Source organism: Macaca thibetana, chromosome 13 (assembly GCF_024542745.1).
Source record: "Macaca thibetana thibetana isolate TM-01 chromosome 13, ASM2454274v1, whole genome shotgun sequence".
Lineage (NCBI taxonomy): Eukaryota > Metazoa > Chordata > Mammalia > Primates > Cercopithecidae > Macaca > Macaca thibetana.
This window is the reverse complement of record NC_065590.1, coordinates 78,083,696-78,104,728: the sequence shown is the minus strand read 5'-3', so window position 1 is coordinate 78,104,728 and position 21,033 is coordinate 78,083,696. Positions and strand designations below refer to the sequence as shown.

The following is a 21,033-nucleotide window of genomic DNA, read 5'->3' as shown; positions in this document are numbered from 1 at the left end:
CTGAAGCCGAGGTTGTTATGTCCATGACCTATGTTTAGGGGCACAGAGAGTAAGGTCAGAGTTTCGAGTTTTTTAAAAAAGGTTCAACATGTAAGTAGAAAGATGCTTAATGGAAAATGTAAGACTTGGATATGAATTTACTGTTAAGTTATGCTTTAAGAATATGAACTACTTGAACTTAATAATGAAGACATCTTTATTTGAATAAAGAATAGAGTGGAGTAGAACTTCTTGAGTGAATTTAGAGGCATGAGCTGAGGGATGATCTAGGGTGGAGGATTTTCTTTGCAGTCCCCTCTTCCCCCAGTGGTGCTTCTCCGACTGCTGCTACTCCATAGAAATGGAGCACAGGAGACCCTTGCTGTTCGTGGGTGTTTGTCTTTGGGTTCCCACAAATAGGGCAGTCTGAGATACTGTGTAGCCTGGTGATAAGGATTTATGTGGAAAAGAGGACTACTCCCATCATCCAGACACCTTTTTTCCTCCCAAGCTTTTGTTTCCATATTGCATTCATTTATTACCAGTTGCTTTTAAAAAATATCTCATATGGGAGGTTTTCTTGTTTTTTCTTTTTAAAATTAATTATTTTATTATACTTTAAGTTCTGGAATATGTGTGCACAACATGCAAGTTTGCTACATAGGCATACATGTGCCATGGTGGTTTGCTGCACCCATCAGCTTGTCGTCTGTATTAGGTATTTCTCCTAATGCTATCCCTCCCCAGCCCCCCACCCTCAGTTTTTCTTAATATTGAGGTTAATAGGGAGCTTGGTATGGAGAATGGAATAGGGAATTCCTGCTTGGATATTGAATTTCCCAACATAGTTGCATCCCAATTTTTTTTTTTTTTTTTTTTTTTTAAGAAGAGTCTTACTTTGCTGCCCGGGCTGGAGTGCAGTGGCACAGTCATAGGTCACTGTAGCCCTGAACTCCTGGGCTCAAGCGACCCTCCTGCCTCAGCCCCTGGAGTAGCTGGAACTACAGGCGTGTGCTACTATCCAGCTAATTAAGATTCTTATGTCTTCTTGGAAATTGACTCCCTTATTATTATTTAATGTTCCTTTTTATCCTTGGTAATGTTCCTTGTTCTGAAGTGAGAGCAAGGAACATTACCAAGGATAAAAAGGTAATGTTGAGAGAGTGAATTTTTAAAAACTTCCATGGTGAAGTAAAGTTGCAGGAGTAGGACCGTTGGAATTACTAATAATTCCCAAAAGTTATTCTGATTTATCTTTTCTTTAGGTTGGTACATTAAGATTTTGTGGAACAACTGAATTTGCAAGTGGGCAGTGGGCCGGCATTGAACTGGATGAACCAGAAGGAAAAAATAATGGAAGTGTTGGCAAAGTCCAATACTTTAAATGTGCCCCCAAGTATGGTAAGGTTGATATTATTTAACTCAGTAAGAATTAATTAAAAATAATCGAGTTTTACTCTTTTACAGTTGTTAAATAAAACTTTTCTCCTGATTACTTATGTGATAAATGAGGGGCATGTGGATGTAGGGAGGACTTTTTAAAGGTAGGAGATAGTTATGTTTATTTGCAGTGATGGGAGGTAACGTGAGAGCGAGAAATGGTAGTTGCAGGAGAGAAAGGGGACACTTATAGGAGGAAAGGCCTGAAAAACTTGAAAGGGAAATGGAATTCAGTATAAGAGTTAGCCTTGCTTTAGATCAGGTGCAGCTTTCCACTATTTTATGTTATGTTATGTTATGTTATGTTATTTTATTTTTTGAGACGGAGTCTCGCTCTGTCACCCAGGCTGGAGTACAGTGGCACAATCTCAGCTCACGGCAACCTCTGCCTCCCAGGTTGAAGCGATTCTCCTGCCTCAGCCTCCTGAGTAGCTGGGATTATAGGCACTTGCCACCATGCCTGGATAATTGTTGTATTTTCAGTAGACACAGGGTTTCCCCACATTGGCCAGGCTGGTCTCAACCTCCTGACCTCAAGTGATCTGCCCACCTTGGCCTACCAAAGTGCTGGGATTACAGGCATGAGCCACCGTGCCTGGCCAACCATGAGTTTCAGAGGCCATGATGGAAAGATTTAGGAGAGTGTCTGGTAGTGACTGGTGAAGAGCACGTCTGATGGGATTGCCTCAACGATGTTTTTGGGAAAGTGTCTTTCTTGGGACTGGTCTCTGGGGTGGCTTTTAGTGGAGGGACAGTGATGAGAGTGGTGTTTTCATTAGTAGGCTGTGAGCTGTTGGACTGCCCTTGATTCTTGCTGCCAGCAGTATAGTGATTGGGAGAAGGCCTCTGACCAGGGGCACGCCCAGCTCTGCAGACCTCACTTAAATCCTGCTCCTGGTGGTGTCGTGGCCAAGGGAGGGGCTTGGTTATCAAGGAAGTACAGAGCTCTGGAGGTCATGAAGAACCTGGAAAACTGGAAAAATCAAGCAAGGCCAACTTTACGACCACACTCCTGAGGTTTCTTTGAAACTCTGCGAAATTTCTTTCTCTTTCCGACAAATGTTTCAGTAAATTCTGACAAATGTTTAAGTAAATTCTTTCTGACATGTTTAGGTAAATTTATTCTTCCTCTCTCTCACACACACCTATCCTGCCTGTTGATTTCAATTTGATTTTGTAGTTACTTACTATGTTGTGAATATTTTTCCTTGAAATGAAATACTCTTCTAGAACGTTATTTCCACGATTGTGTAGTATTCATCTTGTGGCCTGATGGTGAGGTGGTGTGGTATGATGATGATGAAGGGTATGGACTTTGAAGTCTGACTTCTTGTGTGTGAATCGATTTCTTTACTTACCAGCTATGTGACTCTCTTTCTCTTCTTGTGCCTCAGTTTGTCTTCTGTGAAATAGGGATGACACTATCATAAGGACTAGTGCAAGAATTAAATGTGTTGGTAAAAGTATAAAGCACCTAGAACAGTGCTTGATTCCCTGTAAGCACTCAGCAGATGAGAGCTGCTGGCTATCACGCATTTATCAAAATTACTAGTTTCCTTTCATCACACACTTAGGATGGAATCTCATTTTTTTGGTCTATTAAAACTTTTTTTTGTTTGTTTATAAAAATGCTTATTGTGTAAGATTTGAAAATGAGGAAAACAAAAATTCTGCATTTTTATTTGATATCCTAATATAATTTCCCCAAATCTTTACATATTGTTTGAAAATGTGATTTTGAATAGCTCCATTTCCTTTAATTTTTCCAGTTTGATGCATGAAAATTTCTATATTTTAATTTGTATTTATCTTATTGTGGTGAAATACAGCACTTATTAAAGTGTTTTGTTGTTGTATAGGTATTTTTTATGTTCCTTGGCAATTGCCTGTTCATATTATTTTCCCAGTAAAAATTGGGATATTAGGGTGTCTTTTTAAAAAAAGGATGAGTTTTAAAATACATACTTACGATATTAAGCTTTATTTATTATGGATATTTTGTCCAGCTTGTCATTTGCCTTTGACCCTCATTTGCAATGTTTTTTGGACATGTAGTTTCATGGCTTAAAGAGTTTTCTTTTATAAATTCTTATATTGCTTTTATGCTTTGATAATTCTTCCTAATCTAAGGATTAGTTATACATTTTATATTTCTTTAAATGTTTATATTTTTCCTTTTATTTTTAGTTGACACATAATAATTGTACCTATTTATGGGGTACAGAGTGATATTTCTGTGTAATGTAAGGTGTAATGATTAAATCAGGGTAATTAGGATATCCATCACCCCAAACATTTATCATTTGTGTTGAGAACATTCAAAATCCTCTCTTTTAGCTTTTTGAACATATACAATAAATTGTTGTTGACCATCTTCACCCTGCAGTGCTGTGGAACACTAGAACTTATTCCTCCTGTTTAGCTGTAATGTAAATGTTTTCATTTTTATACTTAATTATGTAATCTATTTGGAATTTATTTGGTTAGTAGTCTGAGGTTAAGAATTTAATTTTAATTTTCCTCCAGTAGATTACTTTGCCACCTGTCAAGCAGACTAAGGGCAGGATCAAAAGCCTTTAGCAACACATGGGGCAGAGGTAAATCAGAATTATGGGAATAATTTAGATTGCCAGCAGAACACGTTGGGACTCCCAAACTCTCATTGTCCCAAGGGGAGGTGTGCTTGATTAGCACAAAGCTGGATACTCCCAGGACCTGCCTCCATCCTCTTATATGTACTTAAAGGCAAGTTGTGGGGCAGGGGTCATGTGTTGGATTGTGTGAAAATGGGTGTAACCCTTGACAGTTCTGGGAGCCCCAGATCATGGCTAAGCTACTTAGGTGGAGGTGAGGGGAGTTGGGGAATCCCCTGGCTAATCAGAAGCCAAGGAATTTCTCAACAACGGTTTTCTCTCTTGCTAAATCTATCATCTTTTCCCTTTGGTTTGTTGTGCTGCTTTTATTATAGATTAAGTTCTTATCAATGCTATGGTATATTTCAGGATTGTTTTGTTCTATTGATCTGTTAATTCTTATACGTATTAGATTTTTTAACTGTAGAAAATGATAAGTTTTAATACTTGGGTGGTATTACTGTTTTTATGTCTTTTAATAATTACCAAAGTGAATACATATACTTAGTTTACTAAAGTCAGATTGTATGGCAAAGCTTATTACAAAACTCTCTCTTAGCTTGTTTTTCTCTGCCCTCGAATCCTGCTCCTTAGAAGCAAGAACTTTTTCAACGCTTTTAGCTGTATCATCTGATATTAATATCTGTATTTGTAAATCATATATTTACATGAATCTTTCTTGATTTTTCCAGTTTGAGACATCTAGTGAGTTCGTACTCTGAAGAGAAAGATTTAGTGCGCTACATGAGACGATAGAGTATTACCTTAAATATACAGAGAGAATGTGAAACCCATTGTAACAGTTTCTTGGTTGACTTGTTTTTGATATAGGATGTCCTTCAGTAGCTTTCTGACAAAGGACTCCTGAGAAGTAAATGTGTTGAGTCCTTCTATTCTAAACACACGTTGATTTCTCCCCTCATACTTCATGCAGTAATTTGGGATAAGGAATGTTAGGTTGGATTTCATATTCTCTGAATATATTTAAGGAGATACTCTAGTGTCTCAGGTAGAGTTTGACAGACTTTTTCTGTAAGGGGCCACCTAGTAAATGTTTTAGGCCTTGTGGGCTCTGCACTTTCTGGTGCACCTGCTACTCAGCTCTGCTGTCGTAGTAAACAGGCAGCCATAGGCAGTGTGTAAGCAAATGGATGTGGCTACATTTCAATAAAACTTGACCAATAAACAGGCAGTAGCCAGGATATGGCTGTTGGGCCATAGTTTACCAACTACTATCCTAAGCTTCCAGTGTTGCTGTTCAGAAGTTTTGAAGTGTTGTTGTACAGATTATTTAGTATAAAATGAAAAAGAAAAAACAAAAAGTAGGTAGAGGTTTTTCCATCTTCTATTTTTGACCCTTTCTTCCTTTTAGGAAGCTTTTACTATTTTTTTTTCCTTTTCTTTTTTTTTCCTTCAGAGTTCATACCATTTTTATGCCTTACCGATATTTTAGTGGGGGTTGGAGAAGAAGAATTGGAGTTAAAGCTGTGTTCAGTGGGCCATGTTTATCTGGAAATTTGTTATTTTTGTCTTTCCAAATAATTCTTCATCATGTGTTTGTTTTTAGTTAAGCCTTCCAGTTACATGTCGAGATTTGAGAAAAATCCTATCAATAATTCAGTTAGCCTGAGTAACTGAGTAATAGAGGCTGCCCGTATACTATGCATCCAGTCATTGCTTTACATTTAGTTTTGGTTCTCTGAAATGCTTTGGTTAATAAAAAAAAAAAAAATAAGAAGAATGCAAACTATATAGATGAGGTTTTATATACTGCAGAAATCTTTCTAAGCCATAGAATTAAATGTTTAATTTAATATACAGATATACTTTAGCTTATGGAAATTTCCTGGTGAGATTTATTTTTGTTAGAAAATATATTATTTATAGTGAAGTAGAGGTGTCAGTATTCATGATAGAGGTTATATCAGCCAAGTTTGCCTTCATATTGATAAAAATACCTTATTCACTTGTAATCATAAACATTATTCCAGTAAAAGAGGTACATTTTCTCTCCTTTTTGTCTTTTTGCCTGTGTGATCACCATATATAAGTTAAAATGAAATAGCTCTTATATAATCAAAGGAGAAAAGAAAAAAGAGAAAGCCAACATACCACAGCCTAGACAATTCCACCCAGCACTGCTGCCTCCAGCAGTCTCTCCTCTCCCCACTCCAATTAATTTAGCCCTCTACCCCATCCCACTTCATTAGCAGGGAGGTTCACGAAATGATGGGGCTTGCTCAGAAGAGAAACATGTTATGGTCAGTGGAAGTTGAAGAGAAAGTACAAAAAGATGGAGAGGGCTGCCCTTCTCTTTTAATCATTGTAAGAGGGTTTACTAATTCTGAAAAGTGTCCTTCAGTGACTGATCCCCAATCTAGACTTTGGCCCTTCAACTTGCTGCTGTCCAGAAAACCACACGTTTTCCCTGAGATGAAGAAAAACATAATTTATTGAACATTGTTATGACATGAATGACACAAATCAAACAAATTAGAAAAATACTCCACAGCCTGACTTCTCTTATAAATGTTTATTTTAGGTTTCTTCCAATCCTGCCTGCTGCCTGTATTCCCACATGCAATTTTTCACAAATGTTACAATGTAATCAAATATATAACTTAATTTTTTCGATTTCCTTTTGAGACAGTCTCTTGCTCTGTCACCCAGGCTGGAGTGCAGTGACCTCCCAGGTTCAAGCGATTCTCCTGCCTCAGCCTCCTGAGTGGGATTACAGGCACACACCACTGTGCCTGGCTAATTTTTGTATTTTTAGTAGAGATGGGGTTTCGCCATGTTGGTCAGGCTGATCTTGAACACCTGGTCTCAGGTGATCTGCCTGCCTTGGCCTCCTGAGGGGCTGGGATTACAGGTGTGAGCCACTGTGCCTGGCCTGATTTACTTTTCATATTTTTATATATTTCTACATAATCTTTATTGTCTTATAATGTTACAATGATATAGTGGTTTATGGATATAGTTAATTCATCATATTGGCAGACAATTATGTTTTCTCCTACTTATGAATAATGTTACAGTGATGACATATTCAGATATAAAACCTTTCCCTCCTAGAGTATTTTCTCATGATTCATTTCCAGAAGTATGATTGGGTCATTGTAGTAAACTAGAAATTGTGGCAGCTCTTGAAATTTTTTTTTTTCTTTTAGTATACAGATGAAACCTTGTAACCTTTGTCAGTACCGTTAAATATAATTATTTCTTTAAAATTCTATAAAGTGGATTAGGTCAAGATTTTTGTTTTCTAATAAGATCATACAAATTTACATTCCCAGGGTATAAAATAATTTCTTTCATCAAACCCTTGCCAACACTGGTTGTAATCATCATCATCATCATTGTCATCATTATCACCAAGCTTGAGAGAGAAAGAGAGAGAGAGGGTGTGTGTATGTGTGTGTGTGTTAGGGAAGGCAAATAATTTAGAGAAAGAATAGAAAGTCATGGAAAATCTCATAGGAGACAGAAGAGAGAATATTGTGAATAAGTTAGATAGGAAAATCAGGATAAAGTAGTATGGACTCTGAGGTGGGAGAGAATTTTAAGATTAGCAGAAAAGTAGGGGAGTTGGTACTTTTTAGTTATTAACAAAGCACTCACTTGTTATAGAGTCTCGAGCATTTCTACCCTGCTTTAAAACAAGTTGTTTTTAATATATTCCGTTTTAGTCATAATGTATATTTGCTAGATGGTAAACACTCAATGAAAGAGTGTAATACACATATTATGGCTTTATTTTCACTTTTTAAATATCTTAGCCAGATTATCTTGGTATTTATAGTTTATATTCACTATCTTTAATGTCAGTGCATTCTTCTTATACTGGTTATTTTATTGTGTGGATAAACTCCTTTTTGATGGAATTTTGTACGCCCAACTGCTGCAGATAGGCAACCCCCTGCCCCTGCCGCTCCCCCCCCCAGTGCACACTGTATTGTTTCCGATTGTCAGGACCTGAGGGCCAGGCCTTTTAGGAAGATTATATTTTATAGTCAGAAAGCTTTATTTTATGCCTGCTATGTGTAACACACTGTAATTAGGTACGGGGGGAATGCAGAGTTAAGTAACATTTAAATTTTGTCTTTAAAGGTGTTAGTCTGGAAGAGAGATAAGACATGGGCATAAAAAGCTATAATGTGAGATAAATATAACTTCCAAAGGAGATATAAGTTGGCATGGAAGAATAGGTTTTTATGCTCTATAGCTCACTATTATTTGCCAATTGCTTAGAAATAATAGAAAACTATTAATATTACCTTTACTCGTTTCTCTTTCTCCTGAATTTCACTTAACAACTGAAATGTGGTTCTTACATTATTGATGTGTGGTTAGTCTCGAAAACTAGACTGTAAGCTCTTTGAGGGTAAGTACTGTGTCTTACATTTTTTTTCCCTCTCATCATAGGACATACGGTGGGCATTAAAGGTTTATATTAAATATTTATATTACTAATTAGTTGTACTTGTTCCTTTATTTGAAATGTTTTATCTGTGTAACACTAAAATTCTACATTCTCCCTTAGGTATTTTTGCACCTCTTTCAAAGATAAGTAAAGCAAAAGATCGAAGGAAGAATATAGCACACACTCCTTCTACAAAAGCTGCTGTGCCTCTCATCAGGTCCCAGAAAATTGACATAGCTCATGTAACGTCCAAAGTAAATACTGGTAGGTCAAATCACAAAGTTATTCAGTATTTTAGTTCTGCTTCAGTATTTTAATTTTATTTGTAGAATTCCTACTATTTAGATTGCTTCACTTTTTTTTGTTAGCCAACTATGAAACCTGAATTTAATAAAACCTGCATCTTACGTGTTTTTAAACCTCAATTTTAATGACTTCAGTCCCTAACAAATGTATTTCAGATTTGTTCCTTCTTTTTTTCCCCTTACCGTCTCCATACTTTCATCACACATAATCTATCCTCAAAGCTAGATTTCATACTTTCATCAAACTTTTATGGAACAAAACTAACTTTAGGCTCCTCGCCTATTGAAGGATGTTTAGTGACTTCTCTTTTACCAGAAAAAAGTTCTGACTCCTGAAACTAGCAGTTGCGGCTCTCTTTCTTTATTGATAGAGTCTCGCATGGCTTCCATAGGTGAACTACAGTTTATCGTATCTCTTCCTGTCTTTTACGTACGTTTTCTCACTCCTCCCTTCATACTTTGTCTCATGCTATTTATCTGGGTGCAGTAATTTGACTTCTGCCTTTTGAGGTCCTCACCATTTTTTCAACTTCTTATTCCTATCCTGTTTCTCATTCCTATCCTGTTTCTCCATGAACGCTTTCTTGATAACTCCAGTTCACTTTAATCTCCTCATTCCCTAACTTTGTATGTACTTTTTATCCATACTGCCCAACTGTTATTTGTTATCTTGGGTTTTGTCCTCTGATTGCTTTATTTGTGCAAGTGTCCTATTCTCTCAGCAAAATTTCAAACTTGAACTGAACCATGAGAGCAAATTGTAGTGTTGTTTTCACTGTAGCAATGCACAAAATAGGTGCTCAATAAATACTTGCTAATTTGTAAATACTTGAGGTGGAAAGCTTTCTACCAGGATGAAAGGAATTTGTCCAAGAATTCGACTGGCCTTTATATTCTGTTCCGCTGGGCTATTTGAATATCCCTGTGTCAATACTGCACTCCATAATAAGTAGTTTTTAAAAATAAGTCCTGATGTCCAGTAGTGGAGAGCCTCTTATCTCGTTCTTGATCATTGTTTTGCCTGTTTTGGGCTTTTATAAATCACACTTCCATATATAGTTTACAATGAACTGTTAAGTTTCCTTTTAAAAATTCTGTTGAGGTTTTAACTGATGTTTTAGTTAAAGCTTAAATCAGTGTGGAAAGAACTGACGTCTTTACAATAGTCAGTTTTTAAATTATGAGTTTAGAATATCTTTCCATTTAATTAGGCCCTTTGAAAATATCCCAACAAAATTGTGTAATTTTTTCTACAGATATTTTGTATCTGCCTTGTTAGTTCTATTGGTAGGTACTCCATACTTTTTGATGCTATTATAAGTAGAATCCTTTTAACCTGAAGCCCAGAAGTATACAGTAAATATAGACAGAAAGCCCCCTCTATTTCTGTTCTGAGGAGCAGAAAAGGGGTCTCCTATTAGATAGAATGTGGATGAAATTGCCTGTTGTTTTTCTTGTTTGCCTTTTCTTTCCCTTGTTTCTCTCCCATCCAGTCCCCAGGCAATCCTCCATGGTGTGGATGGGCAGCTGTGGATGGGCAGGCACCTGAAACCCCAAGGAAGGGAAATCCATGTCTCTGACCAGAGAAACTTTGGTCCAAGGACATAGATGGAATCCCCACTGGTTTTTCTTCTGTTTTCTCACTGCTTGGCCCCAGAGGCACAATCAATCTCAGGATCGTATGACAGAGCAAGGAAACTAAAGCTTAGACATTCTACTCAGAATACCAACAAGGGATGCCCAGGAGCAGGAAGTATCAGGGAAATCATGGAGAAGAGGGAGCTCAAGAAAGAGGCCTCACAATTTTGGCTGTGAACTCCTAGGTCTTCTTGCAAGTGGTGTATGCATGGATCTGACCAAAGCCTTTGGTCTCCTTGGTAGACCACTGCTCGGGTCCCAGCCTGACTACTGGGCTGCACAGCACATGAGACAAATTCAAACAGCACTGTAGAGGCTGCGGAAACAGAACCTACATTAGAACCACAGTGCGCAGAGAGGGGTCAGGAGCTCCCACCTGGAGCCTACGTGGGTGGACTGCCTGCTAAAATGCAACAGTCAACGTCCTCCATAGGATTTAAACACGACCTATTCCAGTGTCCATACATAATATTCAGAGGACACAAGATACAATTTTAAATTACCCAAAATATGAAAAACCAGGAAAGTCAACACCTCTAACAAGGAAAAAGACAGTCCAAGCATAGCAGCTTCAAGACTACATGGCCATTGCAATGAACACATAAAGATTTTAAATAATATAACCACACTCTAAGAATTAAGGGTGTAGCTGGGCATTGTGGTGCACACCTGTAGTCCCAGCTACTCCAGAGACTGAGGCAGGAGGATCGCTTGAGTCCAGGAGTTTAGGCTGCAATGGGCTATGATTGTGCCACTGCACTACAGCCTGGCTAACAGAACAAGACACTGTTTCTTTAAAAAAAAAAAAAAAAAAAAGAAAAAATCATACGTGAACACTATTGAAACAAATGAAAAGAAAGTTTCAGCCAAGAAATAGAAGATATGAAAAAGAAGCAAAGATACACCCATGTGTGTTATATATATATATACACACACACACACACACAAATAAGTACAAGCAGAATTGTGGAAATCTAAGACTGATGAATTGTATCACTGCCAATATCCTGGTTGACATATTATTATGCCATAATTTTGCAAAATATTACCTTTGGAGGAAACCCAAAGTGTACAAGGAATCTCCTTGTATTATTTGTATAAAAACTTTAAAGAAAATATTTTATAACTGAAAAATATAATGAAAAATAAAAATGTCATCTTCAGGTTGCCTTCATAAAATGTCTCCCCTCCACCCTCTTCATTCAGTTTCTGCTGTTGGAGTTCAGGCTCTAATGGCTGGACTGTGCTAATAACGTGTGACTGGTCCCTGCTTCCAGCCTCTCCTGCTGTGGTTTCGTTGCAGCCCTGCTGTCAGGAGAGTGTTATTTAACTAGACTCTGTTCATGCCAGTGTTCCTTTTCAAAGCCCAGCAGAGGCTCCTTCTTTGCAGAAGAGTTCTCAGTCCTTAGCGGGGCACTGTCACCCCCTCTGAGGTGTTACTGTGACCTGTCTGTCTAGTCTGGCTTCTCCTACATTCTGGAAGTACTCTAGTCCAGCCAAGCTGCTCACCATTTTCTGTGTCTTTCCTTAAGATTTTCTTTTTGTCCATCCAGAATGCCTGCCCTCAGCTCTTCCTCACCATATGGCCAGTGTTCTCAGGAAGAAATCTGACCTGTCCCTCAGGACCCATCTCAGAATGTGATCATCTTGATGAGACATGAATTTATCTTTGTAGCCACTGTTACTGTCTCCTTCTCATATGCTAGTACTTATACTAAAACATGTCCTCATATGTCTGTGCAGTTGTTATCCAGTATGTTTTCAGAAGTGAGTAAGACTTAGATAATGAGGGATGCATGTACTTTAAAAAATACATTTTATGTTTAATGTTAAAATTCTTAATGTTAAAATTCTTGCTGAAAGTGTTTCATTTTTGCGTCCAAGGATTAATGACATCAAAAAAAGATAGTGCTTCTGAGTCAACACTTTCATTACCTCCTGGGGAAGAACTGAAAACTGTGACAGAGAAAGACGGTAATATACCTTGTAACCTCTGTTTCTCAAAATTGAACTTTTGATGGAACTTTAAATTAATAGTCGGAAAACAGTTTATATGGAGGTTAAGTTTTAAAGTTGGTAAGGGAGAAATTATAGTAAAAACTAAACTTGGAAATCACTGAAGCAGCTCATACCAAGCTATATACATTATATTTTGTGTGTGTAAAACACTGTACTATGATTCTTTTGTCTTAAATTAGATAACTACTGGACTAGATTTAAGAAAATAAAAGGAAATTCCATAATATAGATAGCTCTACACAAAGGTTTCATTTGCCTTTAGCTATCAAATCATTAGATGAATTGAGCATGAGTATTCCTACTTGCCTTCTGGTTTAACTCAAAAAATCTTAATATTAAGCTTTTGTTGCCTTAAAACATACTAATATCATGTTTAATTTTTGTATAAATAAGATGGAACTCTATGTCATCTAAGGTGAGAGGTGAGTGATGGTCATTAGATTAAGTAGTCAGTTTACATCAATTGATGTGGTGACACCTTTTATATAAGATTGTGATCTTACCGTAGGAATCCTTAAAATATTATTGCTTGTGTTATAAAATCTTTTATAGATAAACTACAATTGCTATTTGGATGAAATCAGGCATTTAATTTGACACTAGATAATCCATAATTGAGGAAGTTAAATGAAGAGTTTCAGAAAGATTTGCCTTGACGAGCTGCTTCTTGGTCCACATCTTATTTTCTGCAGTTTGACACGTTCTTTTTCTTTATCTGTTGCAGTCGCCCTGCTTGGATCTGTCAGCAGCTGCTCCTCTACATCTTCTTTGGAACACAGACAGAGCTACCCCAAGAAACAGAATGCAATCAGCAGTAACAAGAAGACAATGAGCAAAAGCCCTTCCCTTTCATCCAGAGCCAGTGCTGGTATCTATGGCTTTTTCAACCAGGCTTTCTTGGTGTTTTTTATCTTGGTTTGTTTGTAAGTAGATTTGCTCTTTTTAAATGTGTAGAAGGAACCCTTTACTTCAATCAGATTGAACTACTTTTACTCTTCCCCCGCCTCCCCCTGAGCCTTAAGCCTTAAGACTTTGCATTTATTTTCATGTAATTCATTCTTAGTGGTTTCACCTCATCTGAATTTAGCCTCTTCATAGGACTTTGTGTCATCTTCATATTTAAAAAGCATGCGTTCTCTGTTTTTATTCAAGTGGTTGTTTCAAAACTATGTTTGCTTAAAACCTAGGAGAAGGTCAGAGGTCCTCTCCCAGGATGGCAATACCAGCCAGTTCTGAGACAGCTTTTTAACTAGCCGTGAACCTGCATAATCTCACTCAGTCCACATTTCTTCAGTTATTTGTAAAGATACGTAAAACGCTTTATCAGACTTCCTTTTGAAATGACATAGATTTTGTCTGTTGCAGTTCACTTATTTGCTGCCTATACAGTGAACTTGTCCGGAAAGGCAAAAGCCATCCTGGCAAAAATTGTTCTTCATGAACCCCTTTATTACCAGAGTCTTTTTTTAGTACTTCTATTAATAGTACTTGTACTGAACCAACATTTTACTATGGAAAATGTTCATGACAGATTTTAAAAAAAATACTTGATGGGAAAAAACCTCCCAAACTCTCAACAATAACATTGACATAATAAGCCTAAACATTGGGACCCTAAAAGCAGAGAACCTGAAAGTTTTGCCTGAAGTTGTTTGCCTGGAGTATTTATTCTCTAAATGGCTTCCTCTCTCCATACCCCCACCAGTTTGCTGTCTTTATGTTGTGAGGAGCAGAGGTGAGAAGGTACAGTGCTGACACAGCCGTCCTGTTTGTCCGAATTTCATTCACGTTTTAAGCCCTCCTTCATTTGGCATTTGCACTTTTTTTGACATTTACTTGATTTTAAAATTTACATGTGGGTATGGAATTACTTTTTTTTAACCTTCTAAACAAAGTAGTCTAGCATGCCTATATATTTACCTTTCAAAAAATAAATTTGAGGGTTATGTTGACTTAATAGTGAAGATGAAGAGAGTTATCAGAGCGAGAAAGAGGACCTTTCAAAGAGGGAGATGGGCAGAGAATGGGAGATATGGGGAAGTCTGTGTTGGGAACCCCAGAGACATTTACTTAAAACATGTTTCTCGAGTGAGTAGATATTCCACTTTTTCTGTAGATTTGCATTTGAGGGAGATGTAGACTGCAGAGAACGAACAATAATGGAAAGTTAGGTTAAAAAATTAGAGAAAGAAGAGTAGAAATAAAGGATTTGGGAAATGGGAAAGGTAGGGACCTCAGCCTCATCATATCCCATTGTTTTTTACTTTTTTTTTTTCTTTTATTAAAGACAAGGTCTTGCTCTGTCACCCAGGTGGAGTGCAGTGTTGCAATCATAGCTACTGCGGCCTTCTACTCCTGGACCCACGTGATCCTCCCACCTTGGCCTCCCAAAGTGCTAGGATTTACAGGCGTGAGCCATCATGCCTAGCCTGTGTCCCACTGTTGAACTTTGCCATCTTTGGTTCATTGTCTACAGGCAACAAGGGGACGGGCCTGAGGATTTCTGGTCACTGAATCTTGGTTTTAATCTAGGTGTACCACTTACTGGCTGTTGACAGTGTGTCTTAGTTAATTCCTGAGTTTGTATCTTATTTTTCAGTATAATTTTTAGGAAAAGCACTTTATAAACTATGAAGTGCTATAGAATAATAGTTATGATGAGGGCCTAGGACTTACTGGTATAATCCAGACCTTCTCCATGGGTTTATGTTCCTTGTTTAATTGCTATGTTTTTGGTCTCTTCTTTTTTCACAATATGACTTATCCTCCATCCCATGCCCTCCTCCAGAGTTCTCTATTCCCTCTCAGATGGCAGCTCTTCAAATCTCTGTTTATGTAGTGACGGGACAAGGCTCGAGCACCCACCTCTTCTCTTTCAGCTGTTATATTTGAACAGCTTTCTAGATCATATTTCTCTAGGACTTCTATGTTTAATCGTGGGCATTTCTAGGTTTAGTTTTGAATGAATCAAGTTGAGAGAGCAGTGGTTTTGTTCTTAATAACAAAATCAGTTTAGGATAATTGGGACCGTATAGCAATTTAACCTTCAAATCGTGCTACCTTTGGCTGGTCACAGTGGCTCATGCCTGTTATCCTAGAACTTTGGGAAGCTGAGGTGGGAGGATCGCCTGAGCCCAGGAGTTTGAGACCAGCTTGGTCAACACAGCGAGGCCCTGTTTCTTAAAAAAAAGAAAAAGTCAAATCACATGACTTTTTATATAATTTACACTGAGTCTAAGTGAACTATTAATCATATAATTCTAGTATTTTAGTAGAATAGAAATTGGCAAACTATGGCCCATGGGCCAAATCTGACCTACCACTTGTTTTTGTAAAGTTCTTTGGAATCCAGCCATGCACATTTAAAAAAAATGTATTGTTTGTATTTACTTCCATGCTGCAATGGCAGAGTTCAGTAGTTGTGGCAGAGGTATGGCTAGCAAATCCTAACATATTTACTGTGCAGCTCTTTGCAGAAACAGTTTGCTGTGACCCCTCTTCTAGTAGAAATGCTGCAGGCAATATTGGCAGAGTTGGTACTTTACCAGGGATAAGGTTTTGTGAATTTCCCATGGCAGTAATTTTCCCAGGAAACTCTTCACTTTTCCTTTGAGTAACTTGACCTCACACGTGAGAAACACGACTGTAGATGACTTATGTGATGAAAGGCATCAGATATCAAAATCACCAACTAACTAGACTAGTTAGAATACCTAGTGTGATTTTTTTGGCTAATGTGCTTTTTGAGTTTTTCTCCCTTTGTTTTTTCTCCTGTTTTCCTGCCCTGCCCCTGTGTCCCTCCCCGACTTGAACAGGTTTGAATTCCTCAGCAACATCTACAGCAAATAATAGCCGTTGTGAGGGGGAGCTCCGCCTCGGAGAGAGAGTGCTAGTGGTAGGACAGAGACTGGGCACCATTAGGTTCTTTGGGACAACAAACTTCGCTCCAGGTAACTCATCTGCGTATTTGCTTAACTTGAATTCTTTAGAATACAAAAGGTTTAAAATTTTACATGTAAATAGAATTTAACTGTAGAGAAATCTTGATGAACAGTTTTTATGGATGGCAGCTATAGCACAGAAAATGTGAAACGATGATGAACACTCAAACTGTGTTTACTCAGGTGGATGGTTACCCATACATTTTTTTCTTGCCACTTGTGTTTTAAATGGTCAGTGTTAAAAATTAGTTGTCATTCTCCAGTTTTACTCCTACTGATTGCTGGGTGTGCTAAGTGACAGGCAAACATTTTAGGATTAGATTTTTGCTAAGGATAGTCTTTAAAATAAGTAGTAAATAATGAGTTAACTGTGTACCTTTTTATCAGAGTGGCTCGCAGAGAAAAGCACACAAAAGGGCTCAAAATACATTTTTGGGGGGGCTCTTAAAAATACATGTTTGTGTATTTATATATTCATTCCAATCTGTACTTAACATTGTGTTTCCAAAAGTAAAGATTACTTTCTATTTTTTTTTTTTTTTTTTTGAGATGGAGCTTTGCTCTCATTGCCCAGGCTGGAGCGCAATGGCTTGATTTCGGCTCACTGCAACCTCTGTCTCCTGGGTTCAAGTGATTCTCCTGCCTCAGCCTCCCGAGTAGCTGGGATTACAGGCATGTGCCACCACGCCCAGCTAATTTTGTATTTTTAGTAGAGATGGGATTTCTCCATGTTGGCCAGGCTGGACTCAAACTCCCAAACTCAGGTGATCTGCCCGCCTCGGCCTCCCAAAGTGCTGGGATTACAGGTGTGAGCCACCGTGCCCGGCCGGATTACTTTGTTTTGTATTGTCAGTGATTAATAATTTTAAACAGAAGTCGGTTGAACGAAAACAAGTTTGTATATTTTAAATAGCAATATGCTATTTTAACACATGGTGGCATTGCAGTATTTTAGGAAAAGGTTATCTAGAACATTGATTTTTTAAAAAAAGTTTGTAGCATTTAGCCAAGAACTATGAGGGATCTGAGATTTTACCCTACTTGCAAGCTAACAAATTCGCCTGCCACAGTTTCATAGATGATGGTGGAAGATATTGTGAGTACTAGAGTCATCACAAGTTTGAGACAAAGCACTCTAGTACTCACAGTCATAGCAGTAGCCAGAGTATCGGCATTTTCTTGAACTATTCCCTTAGTGCCAATTCTCACAGGGTGAGAGCGAGTGAGCCAGGTGTCACCTGCACAGCCAGTGTTTTTTTGTTCCAGGAGAGGACCCCAGAACTTAGGGAAACTGAATCTGAATGTGTAAAATCTTATTGTACACATGCCTGCCATTTGCTCTGGTGGGAGATGCTATCTCTATCCTCCAGGGCTGTCCCCTACACAGACGTTTATGAAAAGGTAGTCTAGAACAAAAGTAGTCTACCAGTAAGACATGTGGAAACATGACAGGACCGTAGGTGACTGTCTCCCAACACAGTCTTGTTTCACTAATACCACTTACAATTAATTGCAAGCCAGCTGCTTGATTTGAGTTAGGTGTTTTATAATTCATGACTTTCTTAGGTCTCCAGGTAGTAATTGAGATTAGTTAGGATATACTTAGTATGGCATTCAAATAAAAACTTAATCCCACAGGTAGGTTATTTTTTTACAATTACCATATCTTTTGAGTTCCCTTTCTCTGATGATATTAAACCAAGGTAGAATGGTGTGATTCTCTGGATATAATTCTTCATTTTAGGTTGATTTCTATTTTTAAATTCATAATGTAAAGCATTTAGAAATTTGGGAAGTAGTAAGCAAATATTATAAAAGGTGGAAACTTTTTTGTTAAAAACGTTCTGTCCTGTAAGGAAGTAGTTGCATCAAAAATAAATCACTGCTGTGGAACAGTGGTAATATCTTCAGTATTTGGAGGTTGTAAGATCTAGATTTGAGAGAGGTCGTATTTAGTCTCATCAGCATTTTTTATCAGCGACACCTTGGAAAGAAAATTAACATTTAATTGGGAAGATATCCGTACCACACCACTGCCAAGCTGTAGTCTTTTTTTTTTTTTTTTTTTTTTTTTTGAGACGGAGTCTTGCTCTGTCGCCCAGGCTGGAGTGCAGTGGCGCAAGTCTTTATCGTTAACACTTGCCATATGTATTTCTACTGTATGTTACATGTTTCCAAGAGTTACATGGTTAACATTAGTAATTATATGGTCAATTAAAATGGGAAAATGCAAAAATTATATAGGAAAGCATAAAAGGCAGAAGCAAGTAAAACTTGGAAAATTGTAACTATAGCACTGAGAAGTAACAGTGGCAACCAGACTAACCTGGTTTAGGACATTCGGAAATGTGATGACCTATTTTCAGAGCGTTAGTGCGGCTTAACAATAGTTTTGTAGACATTACTTGTATTACATATTAGGAAATGGACTCAGGTATCATCTTTTTATACATAGAGGAAAAAAATTAAGAACTTGTGAATTGGTTTTTTTAGAAGGTATTAAGAACTTGTGAGTTGGTTTTTTAGAAGGCATATAATTAACTCTCTGAACTAGTAATCTGGAAGAAACACTATTTTTGTAATTTGTAATAAGTTTCTTGATATCTATGCCCTATTTTTACTCGATACTGATTATAAGAGACCAAATACAATTACTACTGTATGCTCCTTTTAAATCACAAATAAATGGACTATTAGATACTTTTAATTGGTCTTGAGGTACCCTCAATTCGAAAATCCTTATTTTAGGATTATGTGTCCATTTACCTTATATTGGGTAAAACCACATTTAAAGCAACCTTGCTACTTTAATTTTAGGCTCTCTGGAAAAGGAAATCCTGTTATTTCCTTCAGAGTAGTAGGTCCTTTTAAATACAAAAAGTCTTTAAAATAATTCTCTCTATTAGCTAACCTAAACCTTTTCATTTAGGTAAAAAAAGATTTTTCTTTTTATCTTGGGTAGAAAAAAGAAAAGAAAAAGCACTCACCATGATGTCTAGTGGTATTTTCTATAATATTTTTGTCCTTTAATTATTTGAGCGCTGTTTGTGGTGTTCTAATGTTAGGTGAGTAAGATGAAAAGATTACGTGTTCGTTTTATGATTTTTAAATCTCAATATTATGTTTCACTTCTTTCACTGAAACACACTATATTACCAAGTCAAGAACGGTTTTTCATTGCAGCTTTTAGATATATTTTGGTCATATACTGTTTGCACAGTTGCCAATTCTTGCCAAATTTGTGTTTGTGCATTTTATTTTCCTCCTTTAATGTACTACTCTGCAATTATACTTGTAAAATGTTTTGCCTGTTCACTTTTCGAATTTTCAGAGTTTACAATTTTATCATTTGAAATCTTAATGAGTATCATGATCTTCCCTCATTTTGGTCATTTATGGAAATGTTAAACCACCTAGACTTTGGTTTTATATAGTAGCATAACAGTTTTGGATAAAGTACAGATGCTTTTAAAATGCAATATTCATGTTCTAGGATATTGGTATGGTATAGAGCTTGAAAAACCCCATGGCAAGAATGATGGTTCAGTTGGAGGTGTGCAGTATTTTAGTTGTTCTCCAAGATATGGAATATTTGCTCCCCCATCCAGGGTGCAAAGGTGAGAGAATGAAATTTATGTTTATTTACAGAAACTTTTTGTAATTTGCAGTGGTTAATAGAGACACGAATTTTATATTAAAGACATGCTCTGATCATAGCTCATGTCTTCTTTCAAGGGGTTAACCAACCACCTTCAGAGAGAAGGCTCATGGAAAGCTAAATTTGCTTTGCTGAGGATTTGCAATTTTAAAAACCTCCTTTATTCCTCATTTGCAAACCCTATGAGTATGTGTAGGCTATTAGAAGTGGTGTTTGGAGCTAAGAACAGTGAGAGCAGCAAGCTTAATCTGTCATGCAAACAAAAGTAAAAATGCTCTCTGATTGCTTCAGTCACATCCTAACTACATTAAATTTCCTGCCAGCAGGCACCCCATTCATTCTCCTACAAACCTAATGGAACCAAAATGGCTTTTTCCTCTGATTTCTTTAGTTTTCAAAAAAAGATAGGCAGTAGATCTTTGGGGGAAGTGAAGCTTCAAGGATTTTTATATAATATACCTCCTTGGTGTTTCTTCTTAAGATAGTATCTTTCATACCACCTCATCTGGTTTTAAAAAATAAGTTGAGCGGAAACAAAGTCCTCATAAAATTCCAGATATCATTATGTGAAATGGCTTCTCTTATGCTTTGGATGAAGTCGCTTGGTGTGCCTTTGAGTGGATGGGAAATGGGACTAATCTTTAAATGAGAGATAACATATATGGCATCATCACATTCATGAGACTAGAACTACGATCGCAATCTGGGAGTCTTGTCTAGTTTTCCCTCACAACTAGACTGTTGTGACTATCTCCTGGCAAATTGAAGTTTTTACATCCATTTCTCCCTCGGTTTCTTTTTCTTAGTGAATCATTACATATTTGTTTAGTATTAATTTCCTTCTGTGATATACTTGATGTAATTTTCTTCTTATTTATGGTGATACAGAATTTAACATACAGTGTTTTGTCGTTTATAAAGTATCTTCACTTAAATGTTGTTTCATTTGATCCTAATAAATATTGATCAGGTAAGCTGGAGAATAATAACTATCACA

The 21,033-nt window shown here is 37.2% G+C and overlaps 2 protein-coding genes across 6 annotated transcripts in view; both read left to right on the top strand.

The window, feature by feature from the left end:
• Positions 1 to 21,033, top strand: part of LOC126933840 (protein FAM136A-like) — an 879,973-nt gene that overhangs the window by 121,368 nt on the left and 737,572 nt on the right. The gene's annotated exons all lie outside the window — the stretch shown is intronic.
• Positions 1 to 21,033, top strand: part of CLIP4 (CAP-Gly domain containing linker protein family member 4) — a 95,532-nt gene that overhangs the window by 46,506 nt on the left and 27,993 nt on the right. For all 5 annotated transcript variants that reach the window (XM_050753982.1, XM_050753986.1, XM_050753984.1 and 2 more), the window contains 6 exons: positions 1,245 to 1,380; positions 8,596 to 8,739; positions 12,303 to 12,392; positions 13,162 to 13,305; positions 16,253 to 16,387; positions 19,872 to 19,995. In XM_050753982.1, coding sequence (XP_050609939.1) covers positions 1,245 to 1,380; positions 8,596 to 8,739; positions 12,303 to 12,392; positions 13,162 to 13,305; positions 16,253 to 16,387; positions 19,872 to 19,995 — 773 coding nt within the window. The remainder of the gene's footprint in view (positions 1 to 1,244; positions 1,381 to 8,595; positions 8,740 to 12,302; positions 12,393 to 13,161; positions 13,306 to 16,252; positions 16,388 to 19,871; positions 19,996 to 21,033) is intronic.